Source organism: Populus nigra, chromosome 9 (assembly GCF_951802175.1).
Source record: "Populus nigra chromosome 9, ddPopNigr1.1, whole genome shotgun sequence".
NCBI lineage: Eukaryota > Viridiplantae > Streptophyta > Magnoliopsida > Malpighiales > Salicaceae > Populus > Populus nigra.
In genome coordinates this window covers 2,208,275-2,232,090 of record NC_084860.1, presented here as the reverse complement: position 1 = coordinate 2,232,090, position 23,816 = coordinate 2,208,275, and the positions used below count along the sequence as shown (strand labels likewise).

The window sequence follows — 23,816 nt, the reverse complement described above, 5'->3', positions numbered from 1 at the left end:
AAATAATATTTATCTATTGTATTATTTTTTAAAAAATAGAAAACATTTCAAAATACTAACCTATTAATTATTATTTCAGATTATAGTTTTATAGTTACTATTAAACTAATGTTTTATTTGAATTAAATATTCAAGTGATCATTTAAAAAATGATTTCAACTTGGTGCATATTACTGGCTATATATATATATATATATATAATATTGGAATCATTTATATAAGAGAAAAAATATAATGAAACCATGTTCTCTTTGTCTCTAATAACTTTATTTTTGCTATTTAAAAATGGTAACAAAATGCTATCTTTTTTTATAACAATAATACAGACTATTAAAAAAGAAAAATATTTCATCACATAGTTATGTATGAATAATATAAATGTTGTCAAAAAATTGATGTACGAAACGCACAATCGCCCCCTGGGATCTACTTGTCATTCAGCAATATTATTCAAACATCTGTGTGGAATCTCGATGTTCAATGTTTGTGACTGTCTTCACCCTTTCCCTTTTTTTCACATGTTTCTAGGATAATTAAATTTTATGTTTAATTTTATTAATCTAATTAGAAAAAATAAAAGTAATTGAAACCTCAAAAAAATAAAACATTGATACGATATCAAATATTTATCCCAATCCAAACATTCAAATGATTGACTGAAACCACAAAACTGGTTTTATATTAAATCTCTGCATCTAAACCATTATCTAGGATACAACTCAGTAATTGAAACCTCATTTTTGGACAAAGGGATAGCTACAGATTCAGATAGCGAGGACTCAGTCACCCTTGAATTATGCTCCATTGAGGATGACAGATCTGATTGATATGTGCTGCTGTTCATAAAAAATGCAGGTTGAGAAGGTATTTGCAATGTGAGGGAAGAGCTGCTTAGCATGAGAACTACTGAAGCCATTGTCGGCCTTTCAGCTACATTTTCTTGAACGCAGAGTAACCCAATGTGGATGCATCTAATCATTTCTGTTGCTGAGCCACTACTCAAAACGGGATCTATCATATCTTGAGCAGTCCCTTCCCTCCAGTTTCTCCATGCCTACAAAATTTATCCAAAGTGAATTCACAATATTGAAGGGCTTGCAGATATCCCTATAAAGCCTTAAATAACGTGTTTGATTTGTGGATTGTTCTATACTTACATGGCTCAAAAGGTGCTCTATGTCATTTCCATTGCGAAAACTATTTTTTTTACCAGTCACAATCTCCAAAACTAGCACGCCGAAACTAAATACGTCTGACTTGACCGAGAAGTGTCCTTGCATTGCATATTCTGGAGCCATATAGCCACTGTTTATCATCAACGAAAAGTTTAATATTATAAGATTCGACAATGTTAACAATGTTTAACATCATTTATATTGTTGGGACTTTTCATTTCTTCTTCTTTGATACAATGCAATAAAGGATGAGCTTAATAAATGGTAATTATGCTGTTCATCATGTTCAGATACTTACTAGGTTCCCACAATTCTACTTGTATTGCCTTGAGTTTGATCCACTACGAACAACCTCGCCATGCCAAAATCTGAAATTTTCGGATTCATCTCTTCATCTAACAAAATGTTGCTGGCTTTGAGGTCACGATGAATGATTCGAAGTCGAGAATCCTCGTGAAGGTAAAGGAGCCCTCGAGCAATTCCTCCAATAATCTTGTAACGTCTTTCCCAGTTCAAATGCACACGCTTGATTGGATCTACATTTCAAGGAATCCCATGGCTCAATTTAGTCAAGGGAAAGAGTACGAGAAATATTCATTTGTGCTTCTTATTTCGAAGGAGACTCAATTGCTTATAATACAATTGTAAATTTGCTGGTTCCTAGCCTTACCAAATATGAAGTGATCAAGGCTCGCATTAGGCACAAACTCATAGATAAGAAGCCTTTCAATTCCTTGCAAGCAGAAACCCAGAAGCCTGACTAAATTCCGGTGCTGGAGTCTTGCCACCAATAAGACTTCATTTTTGAATTCCAAATCTCCTTGCCCAGAGTCCTTAGAAAGTCTTTTCACAGCAATCTCTTGTCCGCTAGGAAGTGCTCCCTGAAATCATATCAATCCATTACTCCCTGGATCATCTTGAGCATTGCGATTTAACCATATGTAAGTAGAAGTATATCCTTTACTACCTTGTAAACAGCACCAAATCCACCCTGTCCCAGCTTATTTTTCTCCGAAAAATCCTCTGTTGCATCTCGAATGGTGCTGAATGCGAATTGCAATGATTCTACACTTTCTATTTCGTCCCCACCTTCAAAAGTTGAACAAGTTAGCATGCACGGAAACATAATTGCATTGGAAATTAAGGAAGTAACGTAAATTGTATTTAGTTAGTGTCACGGGATAAAAAAAATAGATTAAAAAATAAAATAAAAAATGTATTTATTTTTTTTTTAAAATAGGAGCCCCTCTCATCGTCTATTTAAATAAAATTCAACAACCAAATACTATCTTCAAGCAACCAAATTATTACTTACTTTCAATCCTTTCCTTTTCCCTTTGCTTTCGTGTTCTTATGAATAGGCACATGCAGATGACGAGTATCCCAGCACCGACAGCTGGGACAACAGTAATGACAATGATCCGAGCTGTGTTGCTCTTCTTTCCTGCATAAACCAACGTGGCCCTAAACTGTTGAAGAACTTGAGTCGAGACTTGTGAGTTCTGAATGTGGACAGTCCCAATGATTGAGGCCTTATGACCCAAAGCTTAACAATCAGCTAATTTTTATTTCTTTTAAAAGAATATATTCAAATCCTATCATGTTCCATAATCTAAACCACAAAAACTAATAAACAGATTTTTAAGGCTAAATTACAATAACTCCTATTATAAAATTATAGAAAACATTTCAAATTTTGAATATTTGACAAAACACCTCGACTACATCCAAAATATCTTTAATTGCTGTTATAAAAAAATAGTTAAATAAAAAAAATTCCAAAAGTAGATAAAAATATAGAGATAAGAAATAAGAAATGGCTGAAATTAATATTGCTGATGTACTAATAAAATAACCAAGTCCCATTTTTTATATTCTTTCTCTAATTTGTTTAATTTTTTTAATTTAAATATCTTTTCAAATGCATTTTGGATAAAGCTTCTGTAATATGTTTTTATATATGAAAAAGGCTTTTTTCTTGATGATCTCTATAATTTTATAATATCTGTTATTGTAATTTACTCTACTGTTAATATTAATTAATTAAACAAGGTACAAGCACTCCTACTTTTCTTTTTTCTTTTTTCCCCATACCTAATTAAAATTGAATGATTTAAGGATCATTAAACTATAAAATTACTAAATCAAAACATCAAAATCAAAGTGCAGGAGGGAGTTAATAACAATCCAAGGCCTACCTTGTGCTGGTGCTGGAAGAGATGTAGGTGATGATATTTGTGATGGTGGAGGTGATGGTAATATCTCAAGTGTACCATTAAAAAACTTTCCAATCTCCCACCTCAAATTGCAGCTTGGTCTAATGAGTTTAGCTCCAATCTTCCCTTTTACGTTCCCATTACAACAGTTTGTAATCATCCGAAAAAGGTCAAGCAGGCAACTGGAGCACTGGCCCTCGGACAAGTCAGGCGTGCATTGAACAATAGCATATACTGTTTCAACTCCAGCACTTTGGTTTCCAGTTGCGAACTTCTTTAAAGAGTTCCCTGATGCAGCTTTGGCTTGAAGTCTGGTAAATAATGTTTGGAGTGCCTGATTAAATAGAGTTACCTCCAAAACATTATTTCCATTCCAATTGTAGAAAGATGGTTGTTCATCCACAACACCGAATATAGAACTGTTTGAGTATCGTATCATACAGAGTGCGTAAACTCCATATGCCCCCATCCTGTTAGGACAAACCTCTAAGATCTTATGAGTAGAGTCATTAACGCAACTTCGACAAACATCAACCGCAACGTCTCCTCTGCATAGTGCAATTGCATTTACTCGGTCAGGAAATTCGCCAACGGATAGATTGTAAAATCCGTAGTCAATTTGAGTGTCGGATGCTAGGGAGGACAGAAGGCTCTTGAGGTTTCTTTGGTACGTGCTATTAGTTGTGTAGTTGCCGACGTTGTTGTAGTTACAGTTATAATAAATGAATTTCGGCTGAGCAGCTGTAAGGGAAGGTTGGTGTAGAAGGATGTAAGAGAACGAAAGTAGAAGCACTAATTTTGAAGAATCCATTGGCACCGTGCTTGCGTACATGGTGAAGTGGGATGGCCTTCTGATATATTGTTGGTATAAGCCCATGGTTTTTATTTTTATTTTTTATTAATGAAACTTTTTTCTTATTTATTTATTACGGACACCAACTTTGAATTGACCAAAAAATATATGGCACTCGGCACCTTGACGAGGATTGGCAACGTGCAAAAAGGCTCTTTTAGAGATCTCTTAACAACTAAAATGATGGGATAACCTTTACACTCAGCAGCCATCCAAAGACAGCAACTTTTAAAGATAAAAAAATAAAACCCTCATGGAATAGTGAACCCTTGACGGGGCTGGGCTTTTCCTTGCAGACAATGGTGCCGTGTTCATTGCCCATGCTCAAACCCGATATTTAAAAATCCATAACTATATATAAAATTATATTCTTATTTTTATTTTTATTAATCACTATATCCTTAATAGAATAGTATTTTCAATCCTAACCCTAATTAAGAAAAAAACATCAATAGAATAAAATCATTAAAAAGAAATTATTAACACTATATATTAAAACAAAAGAGACATTTGCCTATTAATTCCATTATTTATGACTAATCTCTTTCTTCTACTATTCTTTTTTAATTTTCATCATTGGAATTTATTTAACTTTAATTTTATCATCGCAAATTATATTGACATTCTTTTATATATTAGAATTTGTTATATTTTGCATATATTTCTCGCGTATGCAATATCTCAAAGGTTATTCTAAAGTTATATTAAATATTATTGTTATGAAATAAAAATTTGAATTATATTAATAATAACTTATGACTAATCTTTCTCTTTTTCATTATTTTCAATTATTTTCCCTCTTGTCTCTTCAATTCAAGAAATAAAAAATAAATAAAATAAACTTTGAAAAAAATTAAAATTATTGTGAATTTGAAGTGAGTGATGTGTTTTCTCCGCTCTTTACTTAGTCATTTATCTTTTAATTTAGTTTTTTTTCTGTAATTTTAAATTCAATTCTATCTGATTAGGCTATAAAAAGATACAATTGGAATTTGGAAAAGAGTTAAAAAATGAAAAAAAAAAACTGGGATCTTTTAATATATAGTTAATATTCATTACTTAAAGAATCATGGGATACATGAGAAAGTGATGGAATTTGAAGAATATGTGGCCACGTTTCGTTGGAAACATTTGTGGATGATAAAGAGACCCCAAAATGATATATTATTAGGATGTTGGCATAGAAAGGAAAAAAGGATGTTCAAGAGAAGTTTTGGGAAGAGAATTTGAAAAGCTACCCAAAATGAAAAAATGTTGTATAGGATATGGTTGTGATTGCATCTTCTTCACAAAAGGTGCTAAAAAAATAAGGAGAAAATAGAGAAGAAACTATATGGAAATATGTGATACTGGGGCCACTCATATCTTTGTTCCAAAGAATAGAGAAGATAGAGTTTCAACATTTATTTTCCATGAATGAAGAAAGAAAAACTTTTAAAAAAATGTACAAATTGGTAGCAAGCAATTGATTGAGAAAGAACATCAACATGGAACAACTTGGACAAGTTGCCTTGAGCGCCAACAGTCTTGGCAAACCAAACGCGGAATTTCTTGTTTTTTTCCATGAATGAAGAAAGACAACTTGATCTAACCCTACAATTCTGACTTATTGACCAACCCGCCGCACTTGTGCTAGCTGAAGGTGCCGGCAAACTTCCAATATGAGAAAAAATTGTGAAATCCCACAAGTTTCTGAGTGGTATGTGTGTGGTACGAATCTAAACCAAAGTCTGGAAAGTATTCAAAATCCTCCTTGTTCTTAAAAGGTTTTCACATATTTAAGTCCTTCTAAAATGGCCACCCCATGACGGAAATGACAACCTTGAGTTTACTATTTTCAAATGAAACGATGGCCGTTGATTTGTCCCAAGAACTTTGATATTTTATTATTTTTAATTAATCCATAGATGATTTTCTCGGTAAAGCAACCTTGAAGTTTTTATTTTAAGCTAAAAGTTTTAAAAAACCCTCCAGATTTTTAGCGGTCCGTCAACAATTTTATTGATATTAGTGACACATCACTGTACAATTATCTTTATTTAAATCCAAGTAAAAGTGTTCACAAAAATTTACACATCATTATTTTTTTTATTTTTTTTAATTATTTTGGTTCCAACAATAATTTTCTCGGTATAAGAACAATTCTATCAATAAATACTATGCTAAAATACCGATGGAATATTTCCGTTGGTGAATTCATTTGTATTCATATATTTTTTTGATAGTGTTCAAAATAAAAAAAAAAAAAACATATGATATTCAAGTAATTTTTATATAAACTCTAAACAACTCTAAATCAATTTAAATTTAATAATATTCTTAGAACTAAAAAGTTTTAATATTTTTAATTTTTCCTGCGTATACGTGTCATGATCAATTATATATATATAAAAAACCAATATTAAACTAGGCTACAGGTCTATCCCACTTTCTCTTCACGGGTCTATATAATATTACTGCTCCAAACAATTTTGATTTAACGAAAGTACTTTTAAATTACATGAGTAGAAAACAATTGATTGAGATGCAACTGATTCTAGGCAAGCCGCCTTGGATATATTATTGTCTTGTCGAGTCATACCCTAAAATTTGTTCACTTTTTAAATGCATCATTCATTAAATAATTCAAGTAGACGATTCTAGCTGGGTGTATGTAATGATGGAGCAGGTAACCCAATAAGTTTTCTATACAGAGGAAAATCGTGTACTAATGAATACTTAGATTTTTAACTCAAGGTCTCAAATTATGTATAATTAAATATCACTTAAGTATTATAAAAATGTTTTATTTGCTTATCTTAAAAATAATCTGTTTTATTTATTTATTCATTTAAGAAATAGCTAATTATACTCCAATCATAAAATAATAACAATTACTTTTATTCGATTACTTGCATTAATTCAGTATTTGTGAAAGAAAATCCCAATGAAAAATGAATGAAAAGAAATTTTGGACTTAATAAAAATAGGTGTGGATATTATCAAAATTAAGTCTTTTTCAATAAAATGAACATTTATGCCAAGATATATTGCTCCTTCCATTAGCTATGGTGGGATAATGGTACGTTGATTACAATTTATTTAGTCAAATATGTTTATTATCATTCAACTCCCTGGTAAACGGAATAAACTCTGGTTCAAATGGATTTTGGACAACATTGCATAAAATACCTTTATGTGTGACTGCTGGAAGAAGACAGAGAAAACGATGAGTAAGGAGAACTAAGGATTTGAAATCTCATTAATGGAGGATTCGAGATCGCCAATTCCAGATTAACCTGATGGATATGATTCATGATTAGTTAATGACCTTGATGTTGATATTGGTTGCTCTCTAGAGGAGGGAATATCTTGTGCCGGCCTTGCTGTTTCTTGTTCCTCCATAGCGGAGTGCATACAATATGGAGGTCTTGATGGTAATGGAAGAACGAAAGAGTCACTGCTAAGCATCAGAATAATTTTTAATATATAAAATTATATTTTTATTTTTATTAATTACTATATCCTTAATACAATAGTATTTTCAATCCTACCACTAATTAAGAAAAACATCAATAGAATAAAATCATTAAAAAGAAATTATTAACACTATATATTAAAACAAAAGAGACATTTGCCTTTTAATTCCATTATTTATGACTAATCTCTTTCTTCTACAATTTTTTTTAAAATTTTCATCATTGGAATTTATTTAATTTTAATTTTATCATTGCAAATTAGAATTTTTTATATTTTACATGTTCTCGCGTATGCAATATCTCAAAGGTTATTCTAGAGTTATATTAAACATTATTGTTAAGAAATAAAATTTTCAATTATAGTAAAAATAACTTATGACTAATCTTTTTTTTTTCATCATTTTCAATTATTATCTCTCTTCTCTCTTCAACTTAAGGACTAATAAATAAATAAAATAAACTACAGAAAAAAATTAAAATTATCTTGAGTTTGGAGTGAGTGATGTGTTTTCTACACGCTTTATTTTTTAGTCATTTATTTTTTAATTTGATTTTTTTCTATAATTTCAAATTCAATTCTATCTATCTAATTAGGCTATAAAAAGATACCATTGCAATTGAGAAAAGAGTTTAAAAATGAAAAACAAAAACTCGGATCTTTTAATATATAGTTAAAGAATTATGGGATACATAAGAAAGTGATGGAATTCTGAATTTGAATAATATGTGGCCACGTTTCGTTGGAGACATTTGTGGATGATAAAGAGACCCCAAAATGATATATTATTAGGGATGCTGGCATAGAAAGGAAAAATGGATGTTCGAGAGAAGTTTTGGGAAGAGAATTTGAAAAGAATTGGACATCAACATGGAACAACTTGGACAAGTTGCCTTGAACGCCACCAGTCTTGGCAAACCAAACGCGGAATTTATTGTTTTTTTCCATGAATGAAGAAAGACAACTTGATCTAACCCTACAATTCTGACTTATTGACCAACCCACCATACTTGTGCTAGCTGAAGGTGCCGGCAAACTTCCAAAAGGAGAAAAAATTGTGAAATCCCATATGTTTCTGATTGCTAGGTGTGGTACGAATCTAAACCAAAGTCTGGAAACTATTCAAAATCCTCCTTGTTCTTGAAAGGTTTTCACATATTTAAGTCCTTCTAAAATGGCCACCCCATAACGGAAATGACAGCCTTCAGTTTACTATTTTCAATTGAAACGATGGCCGTTGATTTGTCTCCAAGAACTTTGATATTTTATTGTGACTATAACACCAAATTGTTTTGTATAAAAAGGGCGAAAAATGCATAAGTTGCATCGTTATTTGAATTAACCTCACATGAGCATTTGGCCATCTATTGATCACATTTGTTAGTTATTTAATTAAAAATTACGAAGTCAAGTCGTGTTCTCTCTTTATGTTACTGTCTTCAGCTTTCTTCTGTTACCTTCTGTTAGTGGTGGAGGAGAGTACCTTGGTGATGCTTGTTGTAACCTAAATTTTGATCTATTTGTTTTTTAATCTAATTTTAAAAGGTTAAAATTTTAAATTAAAAGATCAGGGGCTTGAATAAAATTTTAGAAACTTCAGGGACCAAATTGAAAATGGTCATGCCCTGTCCAAAATGGCACCGCTTCAAGCATAGGCAGTTCTTCTTCTTCCTCCTCTGAAACTGCAAATCCGCCTGCAAAGAAGGGAAGAAATTAAAATGCCAGCATCCTAGTCCTATCAAAACACAAAAGATCAATCCTTATCTTCATGATGATCAAAACCAGGGGAGATAAGGATTGAATATCGCGTCCGAGTCCTAGCAGAAACCGACTCCCCAAGCCGTGCTTATCAGGAGGAGAGACGTAGGCTGAGCAGAGAAGGGTGATCCCTATAAATACCAGAGAAATCAACGAGGATGAAAGAGGGGAGCAAAACGATTGAAGAGAAAACAGAGTAAAACAATTAAGCAAATAACAGAGTAAGGCAATTGAGAGAGAACAGAAGAGGAGACCGAGAGAGAGAACGGAAGAACTAGGAAAGTAACACAGGGTAAAGTAAACCAAAAACAAGAGAGAGAGGGGAGTGAGATTGAAAAGGAAAGGGAAGAGTAGGACGTTCTTCGACCAGAGCTAGGATCATCACCCTCGTCTTCGTCTCCGTTGCTGTCTTCACCCAGGTAAGCATTCTTCCTCCTGCCCTGCAATTCCATTTCCAAGTTTTGTTCAAAAACAGTGCCAAGGTAAAATTAATTACCTTCGCACTGTAGAGTGCGCGTCAACCAGTTCACATGTGCATGCTTTTTGGGCTGGTTGATGGCCTGAGCTAGTACCCGGATCGGGCTAACTAGATCCAACTCAGCCCTATGGCTAGGTTCGATCTAGCCTAAAAAAACAAAAAACAAAAAATAATAATATTAGTAGAAAAAAGTGTAGAAAAATTGTTTCATCTTCATTAAAAATTCAAAAGTTTGTGAAATTATCCATTAACACCAGAGTCAGGAATATTGTATTTTTTGAAATATTTACCAACGTTAGAGTTGGAAATATTCATAGGAATTATTTACTGACGAAAGAGTCATGAACATAAAAAGAAGAATAAAAAAGAAAAAGGAGAACAAATTCTTAGCAATTTTAGACAAAACAAGCAAAACAGTCTGCCTCAGGTAAATCGCTTAAGGAGTGATAGCATCTTTCTTTTTGCATAACCAGTCTCGTATCATAGAATTTTTGTTGACCAATTAGACTTTCTAGTAACCATAATACTAGGTAGCGACTCCTTAAACTAGATATTTTTCTCCTAAAAGAACAAGATATCTTTTCCAATCAAGATTAATTTTAATCGGTTGCTGTGATGTCCGGGTATGACAGAATAACAACTCTACTATGACCTTTTAGGACTTAAGCTTTGTCTTTTTCCAATCGACAATCTTCTGCTTCAATATCTCCTCTGCTAAGTGCAATTGCATTTGCTTGGTCAGGGCCAGTTTGACCAACAGATAGATTATAAAATCCGTAGTCAATTTGGGTATTGGAATCCAGGGAAGACAAGAGACTCTTGAGGTTTCTTTGGAAATTGCTGTTAGTCGTGTAGTTACCTCCACCATTAGCACATTCATAGTACAAGAAGCTAGGCTGAGCTATGGCTAGAGAAGCTAGGTGCAGAAGGATGTAAGAAAATGAAGACAACGATACTGGTCTTAAGGACTCCATTAGCACTATTGCTCTCTTCCCTCTAACAATTATCTAGCTTGGTGGAGGATAAAGAGAAGAATTCAGGCATGATGGGGTTTGATCTTGGGGTGTTTTTTTTCTTTAATCTTTGGAAAAAGAGAAGTCCATAATCTTTCATGTTCAAAACCAAGAAAGAAAAAAACACGCTTTGAATTTCAATGTTTGAGGATGGAGGCCTGGCTACACCCTTTTAGGTAGAAAGATGCTTTATTTAGGCAGCTTTTGTCGTGTTGACTAAAATGGTGCAAGCTGCAAGGCATGATTTCTTGCTCAACATTGCAGCCATGAGGTGTGATAGACAGAGACTAGACATGCGTTATGGTGATCGGTTAATTACACGCACTCGATATTTAATTTGTTAATGTAAATATATTTAATTTATTAATAAATATATATTATTTTTAATATTAATCAAATATTTTATTAATGAATCTAATATTTGATTAATAAATCTAAAATAAAAATAAATTTTTTGGAACAAAAATATTTTGCAAATGAAATTATAAAATTATTATAATTATAAGATTCTTATTACATCAAAACATTATTCATAAATATTCATGATCAATGATCTATTAAAACTGGACATTAATTAGAGTTGTTGAGATTGATATATATTTTGTTATTTTTTATATGAAAAGAAGCAGTTGTTCTCATAAGGTGAGGTATGAGAGATATCTATAACTAATATGTAGGTGCTTGTCGGATGACATGCACACTGAACTAACCCGCATGAGAACTTTATATGAAGAGATCATTTGTGTCTATGAAAAGACTCATGTAATAGTTGTATAAGTGATCCTTAGACTTGAGATCACTAGCTAAGTTATCTTATATAGAGAGTGTTTTGTTTTGATCATGCAACACGTTGTCTTAATCAAGAGTAACAAATGGACAGATATTGGGAATAACATGAACTTTATGAAAGTATTTAAGTAATCAAGAGAATATTCATCATCCTAGGTGAATTAAGAAAAATGTTTTACATGTTCTCAAATAGTATTGATTGTAAATTCTTGCACAAGGTGAAATGATATTTGAAAAGAGTTTAAAATCTTATTCAAAGAATCAATGACTATGATGTTGAAAAGAAACATGATTTGGCAAAGTAGACATATTATATGTTATAATGTTTAAATTGGAATATTGTTGATAAAAGGATAACAATTATATTGAGAAACTGATCACTACAAGGTTAAATCAAATCATTTATGACTTTCCTAATATTTGGGGGATCATGACATATTGCTAGACATTATATTTGATCTTCAAATATAAATCAATCAAATTATTGAATTGATAATAAATTAATTTGTTTAATTTATTTAATCCTATTTTATTTATGATTATGATTTATATTTAGGCTAGCTTATTAGGAAACCTGATGGATCACACATATAAGAACTATTGGTCAGAAATTAAAATGGAATGAATAATAAACTATGACTTGATTGTAAATAAATTTTAGAAATTAAGGACTAGAATGTAATTAATACAGGGGATTACAATTCTAGACCCAAAACCAATCAAGTAAGGACTTCATTGAATAAATTTGTAAAATTAACTTAAAATAATATATGAGATATTATTTAATAGGCAAATTGATATTTTTTCATTTATAGGATTTTTAGGTTTTTCTATAAATAAAAAGTTATGCCTCTTATTTTATAGGGTGAGTAAAGTACAGTACGTAAACACCTAAAACACAAGAAAAGAGTTAATACTTTAAGGTATATCAATCCCTCTCTTCTAAAAGAGTTTAAGAGATTTCTCACTGGTGATTCTTGTGGATTACCATTAGAGGTCGAACATTTAGACGACTTGTGGTTTGTGATAATTCAATCGTGAAGCAAATATTCCACTACTAGAATTAACAGTTTTACTAATGAAATTTTCTATCAGTATTTACATTAACAATCTGTTGGTAAACAATTTACTAACAGATTTATAGACGGAAACAATTTGTCGGCAATCCGTTCGTTGGTAATGTTATTTCTGTCTACATATCTGTTGGTAAAAAAAATACCGATAGTATTACAAATGGAAAATATGCGCCAAAAAAAATTCACCCACTTTAATACACTAATAGAATTATTCCATCAGTAAAATCCCTCCAAACCACCACGTCATTCCAGCCAGATAGAGCGTTTTTCCTGACATATTTTTTAGCCTTTTTTTTTGTGTCTCATACCAAAAATCACACAACCTACATGATATGTAGACAGAAAAATAGAAGATGGTTAATGAAAAATGCTTACCTTAATGACATGCGTAATTTTAGAGTTTGTTTACGAGTGATAAAAAAAAATACATTGTTAATAAACTGAAGAAAAGAAGAAAAATAAGAAGAAAATAAGTTAAAAGATTCACCACACATACCTTTTAATCGTGTTTATGATAAAAACCTTAAGTTCTACTACTATGAAGAGAGGATTTGAGTAAAAGGGATTTTTCATTCACAGTGAAGAGAGAAAATGAGAGAAAAAAATGAACTTGGAGTGACCTCACAGGGTTTTATACTGCGTTTTTATCGACGGACTAATAAATAATATTATTTTTAATTAATCCATCGGTGATTTTCTCGGTAAAGTAACCTTGAAATTTTTATTTCACACTACAATTTTCAAAAAACCCTCCAGATTTTTGGCGATCCGTTGGCAATTCTGTCAGTATCAGTGACACATCATTGTACGACTATCTTTGTTTGAATCCAACTATAATTCTATCGGTAAAAGCATTCACAAAAAGTTACACATCATTATGGTTTTTTTTTTAATTCCTTTGATTCCAACAGAGATTCCCTCGGTATTTACCGACATAAATAGTTCGTCAGTAAATACTGACAGAAATGGCGATGGGAACAATTATGTCGGTAAATACCATGCTAAAATACCGCCAAAATATTTATGTCGGTGATTTCATTTGTATTCATATATTTTTTTGTAGTGTTCAAAGCTGAAAAAAACATATAATCTTCAGGTAATTTTCGTATAAACCCTAAACAACTCTAAATCAGTTTAATGAGATTCTTGAAACTCTTGAAAAGTTTTTATATTTATAATTTTCACTGGGTGTATGTGTTTCAGAAACCTAACATGATCAATTATATATATATAAAAAATTCAATATTAAACTAGGCTACAGGTGTATCCCACTTTCTCTTCACGGGTCTATATAATATTACTGTTCCAAACAATTTTGATTTAACGAGAGTACTTTTAAATTACATGAGTAGAAAACAATTGATTGAGATGCAACTGATTCTAGGCAAGCCGCCTTGGATATATTATTGTCTTGTCGAGTCATACCCTGAAATTTGTTCAATTTTTAAATGCATCATTCATTAAATAATTCAGGTAGACGATTCTAGCTGGGTGTATCTAATGATGAAGTTACTACAGCAGGCATATGGAGCAGGTAACCCAACAAGTTTTCTATACAGAGGAAAATCGTGTAATAATGAATACTTAGATTTTTAACTCAAGGTCTCAAATTATGTATAATTAAATATCACTTAAGTATTATAAAAATGTTTTATTTGCTTATCTTGAAAATAATCTGTTTTATTTATTTATTTATTCATTTAAGAAATAGCTAATTATACCCCAGTCATAAAATAATAACAATTACTTTTATTCGATTACTTGCATAAATTCAGTATTTGTGGAAAAAAAATCCCAACAAAAAATGAATGAAAAGAAATTTTGGACTTAATAAAAATAGGTGTGGATATTAGCAAAATTAAGTTTTTTCCAATAAAATGAACATTTATGCCAAGATATATTGCTCCTTCCATTAGCTATGGTGGGATAATGGTACGTTGATTACAATTTATTTAGTCAAATATGTTTATTATCATTCAATTCCCTGGTAAACGGAATAAACTCTGGTTCAATCAATGGATTTTGGACAACATTGCATATAAATACCTTTATATGTGACTGCTGGAAGAAGGCAGAAAACGATGAGTAAGGAGAACTAAGGATTTGAAATCTCATTAATGGAGGATTCGAGATGGCCAATTCCAGATTGACCTGATGGATATGATTCATGATTAGTCAATGACCTTGATGTTGATATTGGTTGCTCTCTAGAGGAGGGAATATCTTGTGCCGGCCTTGCTGTTTCTTGTTCCTCCATAGCGGAGTTCATACAATATGGAGGTCTTGATGGTAATGGAAGAACGAAAGAGTCACTGCTAAGCATCAGAGTAACTGAAGCCATGGTTGGTCTATCTGCTACCTTTTCTTGGACGCATAGTAATCCTATGTGGAAACATCTTATCAATACATCTCTCCTTGAAACAACCCTTTCGAGAATAGGATCTATCAGATTTAATGTTCTTCCTTCATTCCAACTCTCCCATGCCTGCAAACATTTTGATTTTATCAATTGTGCCTATGTGTTGGGGTAATAGATTAGAAACAATGAACCATTTTTAGCAGCAATAAAAAAAAAGTTCAATTGATCTGAACCTACTCATAAAGATGTTACTTACGTTGGTGAGAAGGTATTCTTGCTCTTCCTCGCTATTGAATGAACCATTTTGACGACCAGTAATAATCTCCAAAACTAGCACACCGAAGCTAAAAACATCTGACTTCGCTGAGAAGCATCCATGCATCGCATATTCTGGAGCCATGTAGCCCCTGAAGGTAACCATAATTTAAATAATTTCAGTTGCAATGTTGAAATATTATAAGTCTTAATCATGTGTTGGTTTAGAAATAGTTACACGAAATTTTAGCAATAAACTGTAGCTAGATTCTTAAACTTACAAGGTCCCCACAATTCTACTTGTGGCATCTTGCGTTTGATCCATTTGAAATAGCTTTGCCATGCCAAAATCCGAGATTTTAGCATTCATTTGATCATCTAACAAAATGTTGCTAGCTTTTAGATCACGATGAATAACCCGAAGCTGAGAATCTTGGTGAAGGTACAGAACTCCTCGAGCAATGCCTACTATGATCTGGTAGCGTATTTCCCAATCAATGAGCGATCGCTTGCTTGGATCTACAGCCATGAAGTCATAAAGCATGGGCATCAAAAAGGAACAAGGAGCAACATAATCTACTCTTTCAAAAAAATAAATTAAGAGTTAGAATAGTAACAAAATAGTGTTTTCGGATTACCAAATAAGAATTGATCGAGACTTGAATTAGGCACAAACTCATATACTAGAAGCTTTTCTGTTCCTTCGAAGCAGAAACCAAGGAGCCTAACTAGATTCCTATGCTGAAGCCTTGCCACTAACAGGACCTCGTTCTTAAATTCAACTTCTCCTTGTGCAGAATTTCTTGCTAGTCTCTTTACAGCTATTGCTTGTCCATCTTGAAGTAGACCCTGAATCATTTTTCCATTGAAAGAGTTTTAGATAAAAACAAAGCAAATCAATCACATCATGTAATACAATCATCTTCAAGTTTTATAAAATTTAACAAATATTTGATTCACTTTTCAACCTTTCAATGTCATTAATTACCTTATAAACAGCACCAAAACCACCTTGTCCAAGCTTATTATCATCAGAGAAGTTATGTGTTGCAACTCTGATGGATGCAAATCTGAATTGCACGCATTCATGGCATCCATTTTCCTTGAAATCTTCATGAAAGAAAAACGTGAAGTAGTTAATTCCATTCTATGTTCAAATCTGTATCCCTGACAATTATTATGTATATTGAGTAAAGACTAACTTACTTTTGACCTCTTGCTTTGGCCGCCTACAATAAAGAAAGATGGAAGTGATAACTACAACTGCCATGAAGATTAATACGGAAACAATGATGATTACAACTTTCCGAGTTGTATTGCCATTCTCTGCAAACCATGGAAAGGTTTCAGATAAAATGTAAATAGAAGCTGAAATGTTAATGCTCAACTATGAGTGAAATGATTAAATTTATTGCCTTATACGATAAAGAAGAATCCGTCGTTTGCATCAGTGCATATATTTGTTCTAATGGAAAAATCACTTGCTGATGGAAAAATTATGTTGGTAATTAAAAAAAAAAAGATAAAATTTTCCTAAAACTTTCTCTGTAACTCGTTAATAACAATGGCAGCAATATTTCCATCGGTAATTTCTGTTAATAATCTCGAATTTATTTTCTATTAGTGTATGCAAGATAAAGGGCTAGTCTCCAAAAGTCTGGCGGTCGGACTTTTTTTTTTTCTTGACCACTATAATCATATATAATTGTAACTACAGGTTCTCAACAGGGTTTAGGCTGCGGGAATCTAGAATTTTCCTTCTCCTTCAATCTAAAAGAAAAGTAGTAGGACAAGTGTATATGGGATTCCATTTCCACGTTTCAGTAGAAATAGGTGATTTGAATTGAACAATTTTATTTTATTTTTTGCTTGAAAAAGGAGTTGAATTTAATTCAATACAAAGTGATCAGTAGAATTTCTTACATTGAATTCACTCATTTTCTATGAATTTTTTTCTGGTGAGAATTAGGGCTACTAGAGTTTTTGTATTCTCTTCTTAAAATTTAGGATGTTGCATGGATGACTTGGTATGAACCAAATAATTTTGTGTGTGTGTGTGTGTGTGTGTGTGTGTGTGTGTGTAAAAGGTAAAAGGGCTCTCTTAATTCATATCTTTTCAAGGTCTACCTGCAGCTGGCGGTGCTTCTGGCGATGGCGGATGTGCTAGCTGTGCTAATGTGGCGGCTGTAACTCTATAAAAAGGGTAGGTTTCAAACCTTAAATAGCAGCTTCCTCTTACAATTCTCCCTCCAATCTTTCCTTCGATCTGTCCATCACAACAGCTTCGAATCTGTTGAAAAGTCCCAGCCAGGCAATCATCACAATCCTGGGCTGATAAATCAGGCATGCATTGAACGAGTCCAAATATTCCCGCCGTTTGATTTCCTGTCGCAAACTTTAGAAGTGAAGTACCTGAAGCTGCAGCTGTACGAAGTCGACTTGTTAAGTTTCCCAGTGCCTGACTGAATAGATTCACATGCGAGGCATTTTCTGTGTTCCAAGTGTACACAATGAACTCTTCGTCTAAGACACCAAACGAGGATCTGTTGGAGTATCGTAGAATACAGAAATCATAAATTCCTATCGCCTCTTTCTGGATAGGACAAACCTGTAAGATCTTACGCACAGAGTTACTAACGCAACCTCGACACTCATTCAGCAAAATATCTCCTCTACAAAGTGCAGTTGCATGTACTTGGTCCGGGCCTATTTGACCAGCAGAGAAATTATAATATCCGTAGTCAATTTGGGTATTGGAGGCCAGAGAAGAAAGGAGGCTGTCAAGGTTCTTTTGGAAAGTGCTGTTAGCTGTGTAGTTGTTTTCGGTGTTTCTGCAAGACTGGTACAAGAAATCTGGTTGAGCAATACTCAGTGAGGCTAGAAGAATACAAGAAAATGAAAACAACACTATTAGTCTTAAGGAATCCATTGGAAAAGGATTGCTCACTCTTACCTCAAGCTATTTTTTTTTTTTTTTGGAGATGGATAGTGCATGATGGGTTTCATCTTAGGGTGTTAATTCTATTTATTTTTTGAAATCAGAAGTCTATGATTTCAATGCTTGAACATAGATAGCTACTATTTTGGGGGAGAAAAATGCTTTTGACACTTTAATTAATTGTCGATTAATTTGAACACGAATTACTATAGGTAAACTTGGTCAACATGGAGGCCAGAAAATGATTCGGGTATGTAATTAAGTATGATGTGAAGCACATTCAATTAAGCAACAACTGTTATCATAGATCATAAATCGGGGAGTCTTGAACAATTTAAGAGATTATTTGATATAAAGGGAGCAGTGGCATACAATGGGAATAACACAGATCAAAAACAAAGATCAACAAAAGGCTTACCAAATATGTTATTATGTGGGATAGTAGGCTTATCAAATATAAAGCAACACGTACGGTTGTATAGTTCAATCCTTTGTATACCAAAAAATAGACAAAGCATTTACTCGTTTCTGTGTCGTCCAGTCTCATTCCATCTTATTCTATCCAGCATACTAAAAGTATCCTTAAAAAGCGAAGTGATTGTTGCCCTAAAAATCGATGATCTGTTTATTACAGTTTTTGATTTTGATATGTTATTATAAAATATCAAATTAATATGTTTGGTAAACAAGTTAATGGATTGAGATGTAAGTCATTAACGACAAGCCGCCCCTAGAACCATATCCTTCCTCTAGTTTTTTTGAACAGATTTAGTGGAAGTCGTCTTTGGGTGCTTCATTTATTTTAAAGAACAAGAAAATTATTGAGGTTGGCTTGAATCAAGATAGCTTGATTCATGCGTCAGTGACGAGCTTATTTACTGTAAGGTAACAATCAAACAATAAATATATACCCCGAAAGCCACCTTCATATTCAGATTACCCCACCATAAAAGTGTAGTTTACATTAGTAGTCAAGACATCCAAATTATTTTTATGTTAATTTTCTAAGTAACTATTATGGATCTCTAATATCTTCATGTGATCTATTATGTCGCACCCAACATCACGGCGGCCAAAAAAATAATTTTAGATTGTGGAAAAAGAACAGATTTCTGGCATCTGGTTCTTTAAAGGGAAAAGATCTTGTTTGAGGAGTCGTCACCTAGTATAATGGTCACTAGGAATCCTAACTGGTCAACAGAGATTCTATGGCTCGGGATTGGTTACGTAAAAAGGAAGATATTATCACCCCTTAAACGTTATACCTGAGGCAGACTGCATTGCTGGTTTTGTCTTAAATTGCTAAACATTTATTCGCTTATGCTATGATGATTTGTTTATAATATTCCTGACTCTGGCGCCAGTGAATATTCGAGCTCGAATAATTCCAACTCTGGCGTTGGTAAAAATTCGTAGCTACGAAAAATTAGATCAATATTTTTTATTCCCTACTCTAGCGCCAGTGAATAAATAAATAAAAATAAATTGATTTTTACGCATGCACATATTTTTTTATTTTTCTAGCTAAATAAAATAAAATACACCGAATAAAAATAATATAAATTTAAACCGGTATTTTTATTCCCGACTCTGGCGTCAGTGAATAAACCAATAAATTTATATTATTTTTATTCATGGATACACTTTTTTTTATTTTTTCTACCTTTTTTACTTTTCTGTTTTTTTATTTTTTTATTTTTTGGGGCTGGGCCCAGCTCAACCCACATGGGCTGGGCTAGACCCAGCCCAGCCCAGCCGGTCACTGGCCCAAGCCGGTGACCAGGTTGGGCTGAGCAACACGCGTGCGCTAACGCACGCGTGTTGCTTCAGCGTGCAAGTGAATTAAAATTCACTTGCACAGAGCCAATGCTAATTAAATTAACAAAGAAGCAAAAGTTTGCTTACCTGGTGCTGGAGACCGAAGACGCTTACAGTGCTGATGGATCCTCGCCCGCTGCTTCCCTTTGTCTTCCTTCTGCGCTCACCTGCCTACATGTTCCTTTTGTTTTCTCAGCAACTTTTGAAGCTGAGAAGGTGATGAAGAGGCCGACCTGCTCTGAATTGGTTTTGATTCCGGGTCTTTCTCTGTCTGCAGGGACGAAAGTAATTGCAAAGCCAATCCTCCTCTCCGTGTTGCTCCTTTACTTTTCCTTCTCTTTTTTGCGTTTTTTTCTGTTTTATCCTCTGGTTTTTCTGCCCGTTCGTGGCCTCCTCTGTTTTTGCTCGTCTTCTCTGTATTATCTCTGTTCTTGCGTCTTGTGGTGTTCCCAGTGTTACTTCCTCTCCTCCGGTTTGTTCCCTTTTCTAGTTCTCTGTCCGATCTTCTCCGTTCAAGACGGAGACAATGGTGGTAAAAGCACGAGGTGCTGCTGGTTGATGGACCAAAATTTTCCCCTGGTTCTGTTTCTCTCCCAGTCTTTTTTCGTGTTCCCCTGGTTTTTTCGTTCTTTTCCCTGGGTTTTTTTCCTGGTTCTGTGATTCCCCCCAGTCTTTTTCTGTCTTCCTCCTCCTCGCGTTCTTTGTTTTCTCTGGCTTTATAGCCACAGAATTCCACCGTTACCAGGTAATAAATCGACTGTTATTGCAGGAGTAATGGTGGCGGTGGGCAGCTGAGGCGCCGAAGAAGATGAACAGTGTTGAGAAACGGCACCCTTTTTTGTGTTTTGATCCTTCACATTTTGACTTTTTGCAGTCCAGTCCTTGGGTAAATTGTAATTGAACCCCTGCATCTCAGTGCCATTTACACATTGGTCCTTGGGTTTTAATTTCTTTCAAATGTGACAAGAATCAGCCCTATACTTTGATAATGTTTCAATTAAGTCCCTGATTTCATTAATTTAATTAAATCCAAGTCCAATTAAGTCTCCAAACTTATCAATCCTCCAATTAAACCCTTAATTGGATTAGTTAAATTAATTTCAAGCTCAATTAAGTTTCAAAACTTATCAATTCTCCAATTAAATCCTTAATTGGATTAATTAAATTAATTTCAAGCTCAATTAAGTCTCAAAACTTATCAATTCTCCAATTAAACCCCTGATTGGATTAATTAGATTAATTCCAAAGTTTAATTAAACTCCAAAACTTCCAATCATGTTGCCTTTAACTCAAATTTTAATTCATTCTTCATTTATTTCATTTTACTTTTTTTTTATCATTATTATTTTTTTATCCTTTTCAATAAATAAAATAATAATAATAATTAAAATAAAATGGTCACAAATTGGGTTATGACATATTACATCATGAATTCCACCATTAAGATTTCCAATAATAAATAAAATCATGAAATGCCAAAGCATTTTTCATTTTTAGTCCTCAAAAATCAAAATCTTTGATGAATTTTCTTTCAATTTCATTTTTCAATATTGGATTAATTAGGTATTAAATTTTATAATTTTTTTTTATTTATTTTTTTATGAAGTTATTCTGGTCTTATGACGCAGGTCGTGAATTATAAGTTAGTTGTGTTGACTCGGGTTATTATTATTTTTTTTCTCAACTTCATCCTTTAATGTCATTGGGTTGATTGGTAATCATTTTTCAATTTTATTTCTATGGATTTATTATGGTCTCATGACCCGGACCGCGAGTTTTACGACTTATCCAGGTTGACTCAAGTGTTTTTTTTTAATTGATTTTTTATTCAAACTCATCCTTTAACATTATGTTGATTGAAAGTTAGAATTTATAAATTTTCTTATTTTTTTTTAAGGAGTTATCCTGATTTCTTGACCTGAGTTTGGTAGGTTGACCCGGGTTGACTTGAGTCATTTTTTGTCTTTTCTTTCAATTTAATTGATTAACATTGGGTGAATTGAGAATTGAGATTTATAATTTTTTTTATTTGCTTATCACGGTTTTATGACCCACGTCACAAGTTAAGCTAGTTGAGTTGGGTTTTTTAGTCATTTTTTAGTTAATTTATTTTTGCAATTTTATCCTTTGATATTGAGTTTATTAAAAATTATATTTCATAATTTATTTTTATTTGCGTTATATGAGGTTATCTTGATCTCATAACTTGAGTCACAGGTTTGGTTAGTTGACTCGGATGGTTTTTTGTGTCTTTTTTTAATTGATTTTTTTTAAATTGCATCCTTTAACATTAAGTTGATTCTGAATTAAACTTCATAATTTATTTCAATTTTTTTATATGATATTATCTCGGTCTCATGACCCAGGTTTGGTACGTTAACACAGGTTTACTCAAATCATTTTTTTTAGTTGAAGCTTATTTTCGATTTTATCCTTCAACATTAGATTGATTAAAAATTGGATTTAATAATTTTTTTTATTTGTTTTTTATAGGGTTATTAGGGTCTCATAACCTCTATATCAAATTTATCATGTTAACTAGAGTTGATTCAAATTGATTTAATATATTATTGTTTCAATTTTTTTTTTAAAGATGTTATCTTGATTTTTTTGAGTCAAACTATATTTTTATCGGTCATCTGAATTGTTTTTTATTTGCCATACAGTTTATCAAGTCAATCATCATACAATTTAATTTTTTTTTCAGCTGAAAAACACATTAACAATAGCTAAAAAGAAAATATTCTTTAAAAAAATTTAATCCGACCCGCAGCATAGCACCATCAAAAACCTAGTTTAATTCTAAATTTAAACCTAGTTTAATTCTAAATTTATTGGACACTACCTTCACATGTGATTATTAGACACCCTCTTACCTTTTAAAATATAATTTTTTTTAATATCAAACACAACCTTCTAACTAAATTTTGAAGACACAGCATCTTCATTATCTATTTCACATAAATTTATATATATATAACATTATTTTTATTTTAAAATAATAAATAGGCTCCCTATTCAATGTTCACATGGTAGCAGAGCCCATATGAATTTGCTTGTGGGCTTCTCATTTAATTAAAGAACTGATCAACTAGACAACCGGCCTCTTATCGTCAGTTCTTCTACGTATTGGAAAACACGAAGGGCTAAGCAAGTCGACATCTTCATACCAACTTTTATGCCTTCATAAAGACATGCACAGACATGGAAAGCCCATGATATGAAAACTACTAAATTTTGTTATCCAAGATAGGCCTTTTAACACCAGGAATTGAGGATCCTTCAAAGCTTATGGCTGGGTTTGAACCTTGGCCCTCTTCTAAAGATACTCCCATGCCAATTTCCCCCCCTACTATATCTCTTTTTTCTTAAAGAACTAAAATTATGATAAAAAATGTCAGATCCACAGCTTTTAGATGCATGTAAATATATAGAGGGAAGAGTAAGATATGGGATTCGATAATCTAATCTCTCTGTTAATTATTGATTGTTTTAGGACCAGATTATAGTTATTTTTAAGTTTAGACGAAGAAGAGTTTATTTTATTTTAAATATATCCGTATGGTCTCCGAAGAACAGGCTTGGCTTGAATTTGCACAGCCAATCAACCAAGATTTTTACTCTTTTGCCTA

General features: G+C 32.6%; 1 protein-coding gene and 1 pseudogene across 1 annotated transcript; both read right to left on the bottom strand.

Moving 5' to 3' along the window:
• Window positions 1-583: 583 nt before the first annotated feature.
• Window positions 584-4,245, bottom strand: LOC133703011 (cysteine-rich receptor-like protein kinase 10). Its single transcript, XM_062127392.1, has 7 exons — window positions 3,374-4,245; window positions 2,491-2,619; window positions 2,143-2,264; window positions 1,846-2,056; window positions 1,474-1,711; window positions 1,158-1,305; window positions 584-1,054 (listed from the first exon to the last, which is right to left on the bottom strand). The coding sequence occupies exons 1-7, from the start codon at window positions 4,221-4,223 to the stop codon at window positions 704-706; spliced, it is 2,049 nt and encodes a 682-aa protein (XP_061983376.1). The 5' UTR covers window positions 4,224-4,245; the 3' UTR covers window positions 584-703.
• Window positions 4,246-9,296: 5,051 nt separating this feature from the next.
• Window positions 9,297-18,357, bottom strand: LOC133703627 (cysteine-rich receptor-like protein kinase 26; annotated as a pseudogene).
• Window positions 18,358-23,816: the final 5,459 nt, after the last annotated feature.

Excerpts from the sequence above, each read along its gene's own strand:
- LOC133703011 (XM_062127392.1), bottom strand. The coding sequence starts at position 4,223 with ATGTACGCAAGCACGGTGCCAATGGATTCTTCAAAATTAGTGCTTCTA. Across the intron at positions 2,265-2,490 it reads GGAAAAGGAAAGGATTGAAA|GTGGGGACGAAATAGAAAGT; the intron begins GTAAGTAATAAT and ends CAACTTTTGAAG. Across the intron at positions 1,055-1,157 it reads TAGAGCACCTTTTGAGCCAT|GCATGGAGAAACTGGAGGGA; the intron begins GTAAGTATAGAA and ends TAAATTTTGTAG.